This window comes from Alosa alosa, chromosome 11, assembly GCF_017589495.1.
Source record: "Alosa alosa isolate M-15738 ecotype Scorff River chromosome 11, AALO_Geno_1.1, whole genome shotgun sequence".
NCBI classification, from domain to species: Eukaryota; Metazoa; Chordata; class Actinopteri; order Clupeiformes; family Clupeidae; genus Alosa; species Alosa alosa.
This window is the reverse complement of record NC_063199.1, coordinates 28,121,575-28,131,574: the sequence shown is the minus strand read 5'-3', so window position 1 is coordinate 28,131,574 and position 10,000 is coordinate 28,121,575. Positions and strand designations below refer to the sequence as shown.

Here is a 10,000-nt window from a genome sequence, read left to right as displayed (position 1 = left end):
GAAGAAAAAGGCTTTTTAAACTGACGCTAAAGCGCTACATTCTAATCAGAGTTGTCATAATCACTGACTGCTATTCTTGGCATGTGCAGGCCTTTGGGTACACCACACCCAAGTCGTCATGGCGAGCCACCATATGCTCCCAGAACTGGATGAATGCAAACAGCACACCCATTTGGGACCCAGTGCATTGCCCTACAGTCTGTTCCTTGATTAGGGAGCAATGCAATGGATAGCAACTGAATCCCTAATGTCATTGGCCAAGCTGTTTGGGGGGTTGTATTGGAGAGAGGAAACCAGTATTGCCCCAATACACCTCCCAAACACACACACACAGACACACAGACACACAGACACACACACACACACACACACACACACACAAAACAGATTTCCCCTCAGTAAAGAGGGAATGAGTGTTCTATGTGCCTCCATAGCGGTTCAAACAACATTAGAGGGCCACGTGCTGTCTGGTCCCACTGTTTTAAACTGTAATGAGCTGGCACCGACACCAGACACTGTCCCCTCAGGGATGAGAGGCGGTGCGATTGGAAACGCATGCCCACTCCTTCTGCCCGCTCTCTCTCTCTCTCTCTCTCTCTCTCTCTCTCTCTCTCTCTCTCTCTCTCTCTCACTCTCACTCTCACTCTCTCTCTCTCTCTCACACTCTCTCTCTCTCTCTCTCTCTCAATTCAATTCAATTCAAAGGTGCTTTATTGGCATCAGGGCCGGCGATTGCTATAGGCGAGCTAGGCAATTGCCTAGGGCGACAAATGTGTTGGGGGCGCTCTCTAGCGTCGCCGTTAGGCCTACTAAAACAAGCGAATTAAAACATGTTTATTAAACATGATCATCCTAGGCGCCCTATTGTTTCTGAAGTTCATTTGCTGCGCTCTCGCGGCACTTCAGCAGCCTACATGTAGAACGGTCGCAGCCCCTTACTCGCAGTTTCCCCAAATATTAACAAAGTAGCACTCACAAAAACTGTTCGGAAGTCGCAACTATATCTAGTCTATATTTACAACAATAGAGGGAATTACGCGTTTTGGCACCCCCAAACTCTGGGTGTTTCTTATGTATACAACTCTTGCGTGCATTCGGCCACTGCATTTCCAGCTGGGTCTCCAACATGTCAGTCGCTTGCCGCCTTGCCAGAGCTGACACACGCTACTACATTTGAACACAATTGTTGCCGCGACTCGTGGCATTCCAGCCTACGAAATAATAAAAAGTAAATCATGCATAATTTAAAAATAACTCAATAGGCTACTTGGCTATGCAATAAGGTTTCCATTACAGCACCGCGGACGTTCAATCAACGCATGAAAGCGGATGGTTTGTTTCAAATCCCGTCCCCAAATCCTGTCCCCAACTACTGATGAACTACTGAACTACTGATCTCTTCAACACTGCGGGGGATTTGGCGCTTGTCGCTGTGTGTGTGACAGAAGCGGAATGGGAGAATGCGTGTAACAAAAAAAAAAAAGCTTAGCTTACTAGCGATTTACGTGCAAATGGGAGAATCCAATGAAAATGACAATGAAGCACTAAACAGATGCTGAAAACAGCACTGGTATTTCGCACGGCAAAAGTGGGGGGTCCAAACTAACCATTTTAAAAAGTGGGTGGGACACCTCCCACCCTCGTATAATGTGTCCATGTCAAAAAAAATATATACATTACACTAGTGTCCCTCAGGTTATGGTATAATGATATATATATTTTGCTGCCAAGGATCTGTCTGTCATTCCTATCTTTTTCTCTCACATACACTCTTTCTCAACAACATGTCATTCTCTCTCTCTCTATCTCTCTTTACTCTTTCTTGTTTGGGTTTCTAGTGTGTGTTGTTTTAACTCTGTCAGTTTCCTTTTTTTGGTTATAAAGGAAACTTAAAAGTCAAAGCCTCTCTTTCGCTGTCCCTACATCCCTCCAGTCGGACAAAGAAAATCTTTATGACTCTCTTAACAGGAACGACTAATCACAGCAGTGGTTTTGGCTGAAAATTGTATGACCAGGCAAATTAATGTCAATTCTTTTCCCTTTTTCAGTGTTCAGTCGTCACTGTTGTTTCTCTGTTGTCATCAAGCTCTCTCTTTGATAAACATTTCATAATTGTGGAAATATCATGAAAGTGTCTTAGTTCGGTCTCAAGTAAATAGACATGAGAAAGCAGAAGCAAGTGCAGTTTTACTTCCTCGTTTCAGAGTCTCTTTCATGTACTCCAGGGGGAACAACAGCAACACACACGAGGCTGAACACAGACACTAAATCTTTTGGGAATTTTGCTTCATGAAAAAGTGCCTCAAAACCTCAGTGCCTTGAGTGAGGTTAAATTGTTTACAACCTCCAGTCTGTTGTTTGTGTCTGTGGGTTTATGTAGAGTACATAAACAAATGAGTGGTAGTCAGTGAGCTAGGCGCTGACCTTAGCCTGCGGTTGCCATAGAGATGGAAGCGGCAGCCAACCGGTGCGTCTGTGTAGTCGTCATGGGGATCGGACAGAGATGCATGGCAGAGGATGTGCCTAGCTAGCGGCCCTGCAAACTTGTTTTCCTGAACCAGAGCACTTCGTGTTATTGAATGGGCATCAAAGACAGAGAAACAGACATCTTAAACATGCAATTATGTGGATATGAAATTATATGATTTAATATGAGTTGATTACTGTTTAATGTTCATTTCTTTCCGTTGTAGCCATGAAAATCAGAACCTACTAATAAATGACTTTGCATTTGGCTATGTAGCAGATGCTCTGCACAGAGTGGCTCTTTGTGGATGTCTGGTTAATGTTTCTGCAGTAACTGGCTCAGAGGGAGCTGAAACCTGACCTTGGTTGCTGTTAGCGATTTTGCTTCTTTTTTTGTCCCAGTTGAGCCTTAGTGAACCCAGTAGCATAGTCAAAACAGCTGTTCTCTTCTGTGCCTACCACAGTGCAATCAAAATTGAAAAACACTTGTTGAGAAGGTCTCTTGACATGTTTTTGTTTGCAAGGGCCATTATCGTCTACATTGTAAGAGCAAATTGGATTGCTCGACTGGAAAGCACTCGCCAAAAAAAAAAAAAACAAAAAAAAAAAGCTGTTTTCCTCTGGTCTTTGATTGGGAGCAGGCGGCTGTATTTGTGCACCTCTGTTCTCCTAAAAGCTGTTTTAATGGCGTTAAACTCTTGCCAAGTCAGTCAAACAACTCACACAAGCGTCACTCCTCCAGTGCTCGCTGCTCGGCGCTCCCCTGGCGTATGCTGATGAGGGCGAGGGTGGTGGGGGCAGTGGGGGGCAGTGGGTGGGGTGGGTCTGCATGGACGGGCTGAGGAGCCTGTGGGATGCAGGTCGCTTGGCAACTGCGTTGGTGGTGGTGGCTGACGTATGTTGTGTTGTGTAAGCTCTGGTGCGAGGCGTTGGTTAGAGATCTCTGCTGGGGGAGGGTCTCCTGTGCTATGCTCAGGTAAAAGGTAAAGTATGGTAAAGTGACTGGTATTTAATTAGCAGACGCCTTTATCCAAAGAGCGACAGACTCACAAGGCCACAGGCTGCAACACAGCGCAGGCAGCTGAGGGAGAGAGGATGTCTCCCAGGTAACACATCTGATCCACCTGCCAGCCACGACCACACAGTCGCCTGTGGCATGCTGTGGCATTATGTTGATAACCTTACATAACATAATTGTGTGTGTGTGTGTGTGTGTGTGTGTGAGAGAGAGTGTGTGAATATTTGTTTCAGTGTGCCACTGCCTTTATTTGTGTGTGAGTGTGAGTGTTTCAGTGTGTCACTGCCTGTATCTGTGTGTGTGTGTGTGTGTGTGTGTGTGTGTGTGTGTGTGTGTATATGTGTGTGTGTGTGTGTATATGTGTGTGTGTGTGTGTGTGTGTGTGTGTGTGTGTGTTTATGTTAATGTGTAAACCACTGTTCTTGCAGTACTCTGTGAATTGGATGCCCTCCCTGTCCTCTGAAGTGCTTGCTGGGCTCCTGTGCTTTGGCCGCGTATCGATCCAGCTGTTCCTGTCTCTGCACCCCTGAGCTCAGCTCGGCTGAATGTGAACTAGACCTGATGGAGACGGCTGCTCTTAACCCCCTCTGCACACACCCTGCTCTCCTCCTCTCCTCCTCCTTTCATCCTCTCTTCGGTCTTCTTCTGTCCTTATCTCCTCCTCTTCTGTCTCTCCTCCTCTCCTCTTTCTCTCATCTTTTTTTTCCTCTCATCTGTCTCTCCTCTCCTGTTTATCTCCTCCTCTCTTCTGTCTTTCCTGTCCTCCTCTCCTTCTCTTCTGTCTCTTCACCTCTCTTCTGTCTCTCCTGTTTTCTTCCTCTCCTCTGTCTCGTCTCTCCTCATCATCTCATCATCTGTTCTGTTTCTGTTTCTCCCCCTCCTTTTATCCTCTCTTCTGTCTCTTACTCCTCTCCACCTCTCCTCCTCCTCCCCCTCCTTTTATCCTCTCTTCTGTCTCTTACTCCTCTCCACCTCTCCTCCTCCTCCTCCTCCTTTCCTCCAGGAACAGGTAGGAGAGACAGGTGTGTCTCCAGACCTCCATCTGCCCTCCTCCCCCTCTCTCTCCTTCTTCTCTTCCTTTACTCCCTCGTTCAGGCTCTGTCTCTGGGTGCCTCTTGCACTCTTCCACTCATTAACTGCCTCTGCCTCCCGTGTCTTTTTCTGTCAGCATCTCTCTCTCTCTCTCTGTCTATCTATCTCTCTCTCTTTCTCCTTCTTTATCTTTTCCTCTCTGTCAGTCTACCCATTCATCCACCTCTCTATACTCCTTTGACCTTATCTCCCCATCTCACTTTTCCCTGTCTCCATTCTTAACCTTTCTCCCTTTGGCACTTTCACGCCAACTCTCTCTCTCTCCCTCTCTCTCTCTCTCTCTCTCACTCTCTCTCTCTCTCTCTCTCTCTCTCTCTCTCTCTCTCTCTCTCGCTCTCTCTCTCTCTCTCTCTCTCTCTCTCTCTCTCTCTCTCTCTCTCTCTCTCTCTCTTGCGCGGGGGAAGTCAAATGTCTCCTCGCAGCGGCCCGTCTCCCCTCCAGGAAGAAGGTGATACGGTCTCCGTCTTAATTAAAGAGCATGTCTCCCATCAGGCCGTGCGGCCCACGCCCCATAAATCATACTGTACAAGCTCACCTTCCCAGCGCCAATCGATGGCAGTAATTAAGCCCAGTTTTTGCCCCTTTCTCTCTGGGGGCGAGCTCTGCACTGACTGGCCTCCTGGAGGAGGTGGAAGTGGAGGAGGAGATGGAGGAAGGGTGCGATCAGTGCGTCCTAATGAGGGGACGACTCGGTATCGTCCATTTTCTCTGCTGGCCGTTTGTAATCCTCCTCTTCTCATCCTCAAGTGGCTCGATCACGGCTGGGTCACGGCCGCTCAGATGGACAGAGGCACCAGTGGGAAGTGTGTGTGATTATCCATTAATGTGCGGATTGAATAACACTCTCTCTCTCTCTCTGTGTGTGTGTGTGTGTGTGTGTGTGTGTGTGTGTGTGTGTGTGTGTCGGTGTGAAAGATGAGTCCAGTCTGAAGATGAATAGTGTGGATCACGTACCGCAGACACTGGCCAGCCACGCGCGCCTCGCTCACGACTCTGCCCTGCCCAGCGGCCAACATGGCGCCGACATGCTGAAAGCTGACCCGCGCGACACCTTCTTCAGCAGTGCGTATCACTTTCTTAGCCCTCTCTCCCTCCACCCATCTCTCTCTTCAACCCTTTCTTTTTGCCCCCGTGTGTACTTCTCCTCTTCAGCAGTGCGTATCACTTCTTTATCCATCTCTTCCTCCCTCCATCTCTCTTCTCCTCATCCCTTCTTTTCCCATGTCCTGTCCTCTATCCCCTTTTGCAGTATTACTTCCCCACCCTCTCATCCCAACATCCATCTATATGTCCACACCCCCCCCACACACACACCTTCTCCTCCTTGCCCTGTGTGTCCTCTCCGGCGAGCTGTTGTTGGTTGCATGACGTTGCAGTACTCTTACATCAGCTCGTGCCCCTCTCAGCATCCGCGGGATGTGAACGGGAGGACTTAAGCCTGCCTATGTTCTGAGTGTCGGCTCTAATGTGTTAATGAGGGGTCTTCAAGTAAGTCAACCCACCCACCCACCCCTGAGTATGGACTGGCCTCTTCCATACATGTATTTGTGTGTGAGAGTGTGTGCGTTTGTGCCTATGCACGCGTGTATGTCTATGTATGTACAGTATGTATGTATGCGTGTGTGTGTGTGTGTGTGTGTGTGTGTGTGTGTGTGTGTGTGTGCGTGCGTGCGTGCGCGCGTGCGTGTGTGTGTGTGTGTGTGTGTGTGCGTGTGTGTGTGTGTGTGTGTGTGTGTGTGTGTGTGTGTGTGTTTGTGTGCCTGTTTTGTGTGCCTGTTATGTGTGCGTGTGTGTGTGTGTGTGCGTGTGTGTGTGTGTGTGTGTGTTTGTGTGCTTGTTATATGTGTGTGTGTGTGTGTGTGACTTACTTTTCACAGTATCATCTGTGAGTTCCGTCAGTGCCCTGCCAGTTAATGTGTGCGTGTGCAGAGGAGTTTCATGTGACTGACACGGTGTGTCATCATCAGATAAGGCCCTGGCCTAGGTGTGTCATCATCAGATAAGGCCCTGGCCTAGGTGTGTCATCATCAGATAAGGCCCTGGCCTAGGTGTGTCATCATCAGATAAGGCCCTGGCCTAGGTGTGTCATCATCAGATAAGACCCTGGCCTAGGTGTGTCATCATCAGATAAGGCCCTGGTGCTCTAGGATCAGGTGTTGTCATTCATTATTTTGGTCCCTTTTTTACCCCTCTGTCTTTTCCCGTCTCTCTCAGTGTCTCTTTCACTTTCTCTCTCTCTCTCTCTTTCTCTCTCTCTCTCTTTCTCTCTCTATCTCTTTCTCTCTATCTCTTTCTCTCTCTCTCTCAATTCAATTCAATTCAATTCAATTCAATTCAATTCAGTTCAGTTCAGTTCAATTCAATTCAATTCAAGTGAGCTTTATTAGCATGACAAATATTTTTGCATTGCCAAAACAGAACATAACTCTCAGAACATAACTCTCTGTCTCTCTCTCTCTCTCTCTCTCCCCCTCTCTCTCTGTCTTTCACCCTCATTCTCTCTCTTTCTCTTTCTCTTGTTTTCATCTCTCCATCTCTCTGGCTCTGCTTTTGTCCCTCTCTCCTCCCTCACACTTCTCTCTCTCTCTTTTTGTTGTTCTCTCTTTCATTCACTCTCTTGCTCTTTTCTTCTCTCCGCAGTACCGATGATAGAGCCGTCTCGTTTGGAGAATGTGTTACCTGCCTGCCTCTACTCTCCCACCTATGTGGTGAAGGATTTCCCCATCGCTCGCTACCAGGGCCTCCAGTTTGTAAGTCCAGTTCTCTCCAACATTGTTGTGTGGCAATACAAGTATCTATCTATCTATCTATCTATCTATCTATCTATCTATCTATCTATCTATCTATCTATCTATCTATCTCTATCTGTCTGTTTTAACTCCCCCCTTCTCTCTCGTTTACACACACACACACACACACACACACACACACACACACACACACACACACACACACACACACACGCATGTGTTCACATACACACTGTACATACAAGCATGCATAGGTACACACATGTGCATATATGCACATGCTGTTTGAAGTGGTATGTGTTTACATACATTGTCACATATTCACATATGCACTGCACAATTATGGGCCACATCATCACCTCGAGTGTGCATTAGTCTTCTGCTGCGTCCTGAATGCGGTTGTCATCCATTATCCCCTGCACTCACACACTCATTCACGCTGTCCGTAATTGGAGCGGCCACTCTCCATGTTTGCGCTCCTGCAGCACATCACCCTGGCCTGTTTGGCTGAGCGTATTTGCTTGTAATTTGCATGTAGGACACAGCTCTGCTCTGCTCTGCTCTGCTCGGTTCTCGCTTGGTCTGTGGGTCGAAAGCACGGCTCAGTGCTCCTCTGAGCAGCAGATGTAGGAGAGCAGTCGGGGAATTGGGAGTGAGAGATGCTAACCCTTTTGCCTCCTCCTCCTCCTCCTGCTGCCATTAGCCTTTTGTGAAAGCACTGATCCTTGACCCTAACCAGGACTCTGCTGCTGCTGCTGCTGCCGCTGCTGCTGCACAACACTGCCCCCCTCTGGGTGAAGCTGGGAAGTGCAGTCATTGGTAGAAATAGAGAACTGCGTGTGAATGCACGCAGGCTTCTGTCTTACCAACATGCATTTCAGAATGTCATGTGGTTCTGTCTCCCACAATGCATTGTGAAATGTTATGTATTTCTCTCTCTAACTGGTTGAGGGGTGAGTAGCTGCTACTCTCTCCTCGTTGATGTCATCCTGGGCACCATCTCTGTCTGGGTGTGTGTTCCTACTCTCTTTCACTGGTTAAGGGGGAAACATTACATTACACTACATTACTGTACATTACATTACATTTGGCTGACGCATACCAAAGCGACTAACAACATGGTAACAGTGAAGTTGTAAAGCAATTCTCTCAACAATTTTAGGACAATTTAAAAATGGTAGAATACAGTAAGAATAAGTGCATCAGTGAGTGCTGTTTGAGTTTCAGTTCAAGAAACATGGCTGTCAGTTCAAGAAACATGGTTGACATCACGTATTTTCGCTGGCAGTGTGTTGTTTGTGTTGATCCATGTGTGTGGAGTCACACTGCGGCCCCTGCTGTTTTAATGGCCGTCTGTCCCCCCTTCCTGTGTCTCTGCGCCAGGTGTACCTGTCCTTCGTCTACCCTAACGACTTCACCCGCCTCACCCACATGGAGAGAGAAAACAAGTGCTTCTACAGGGAGTCGCCCATTTATCTGGAAAAGTAAGGTCACCTCTGTCACGACGGCCCACAATTAGTTATCACTGCTAGAACGTAAAAAAGCATCAAATGTAGAAGATGTGGTCTTTTTTAATAGTATTTAGTGTTTCTTATCCAGGGACATTAACGTGTGCGCTCAGAAGTGACTGTGCTAGTCTACAGAGATGTAGAGATGAACAAGTGGTGTGAGTCATGTCTTGTTATTGTCACCCTTCCTCCTGACAGGTTCGGCTTTTACAAGTACATGAAGATGGATGAGGAGGATGACGATCAGCCCCTTTTCTTCCCTAACCCAGATGGTGTGTGTGTGTGTGTGTGTGTGTGTGTGTTTAGAGGACAGAAGAACCCTTTTAAAAGCTAAAGACTTTTCTTCAAGCCTCCATATTAGTTGTTTTAGCAGGCATCCAAAATGCTACTTTTTTTCTCTGAAAGCTTAATTGCCTCAGCAGCAACACTTGGGAGGCTAATTAATTGAGATGTAATTGTTTGTAAACACGATAAGAGATAGGCCGGCCTGCTGAGTGATCACTCACCCAGGAGGAGTGCTGAGGTGGGTGCTTGTGTAATGTGTTTACTCGTTTATCCGTTGGTTTGTTTGTTTGTTTTTTCCGGCCGCAGACTTCCTTGAGGAGGAAGAAGGGGCGGACCCAGAGGACGAGGTGGAGATGGTGGGCACCCCTGCCAGCCGAGCCGGACAGGCGTCCACCCGACACCCACGCAGGGCTGTTGGAGCCACCCCTGCTGAGAGGAGAGAGGAGAAAGGGCAGGAGAAGGAGGAGGTTGTGGTGGAGGAACAGGAGCAGGAGGAGGAGGAGCAGGAGGAGGAGAATAATGATGTGGTGCAAAGGAGGCCCAGAAGGCGCCTCCTCCCGCACGAGAGGCAGAGGGACGGGGATCTGGAGCGCGAGTGGAGGCGCCACCGGGATCAGGGGAGGCATGCTGTCGCCAAGCCCCCGCCGGAGGAGCCCGAGGCTGGGGAAGAGGAGGAGGAGGAGCAGGGGGTTGTGCCGGGCGGAGGAGGTGGAGGCGGTGGCCGGCACCTGTCCTGGATCCGCACGGGCCCCGAGGAGCTGAGCCGGAAGGGCCCCGCACGGGCCCGCGAGCCGTCCACACCCAAGCTCAGCAAGTCGGCCCTTCTGTTCCCGCAGAAGGCCTCCCTAAACGCGCTGACCAGCCGCGCCAAGCAGATCCTC

General features: G+C 48.5%; 1 protein-coding gene across 1 annotated transcript in view; it reads left to right on the top strand.

The window, feature by feature from the left end:
* b4galnt4a (beta-1,4-N-acetyl-galactosaminyl transferase 4a) overlaps positions 1 to 10,000 on the top strand; it is a 66,064-nt gene that overhangs the window by 44,158 nt on the left and 11,906 nt on the right. Inside the window, 5 exon segments of the mRNA XM_048257299.1 lie at positions 5,492 to 5,638; positions 7,217 to 7,326; positions 8,710 to 8,810; positions 9,033 to 9,106; positions 9,426 to 10,000. The exon segment at positions 9,426 to 10,000 is cut by the window's right edge and continues 950 nt beyond it. Of these exon segments, the coding sequence (XP_048113256.1) occupies positions 5,492 to 5,638; positions 7,217 to 7,326; positions 8,710 to 8,810; positions 9,033 to 9,106; positions 9,426 to 10,000 (1,007 nt within the window).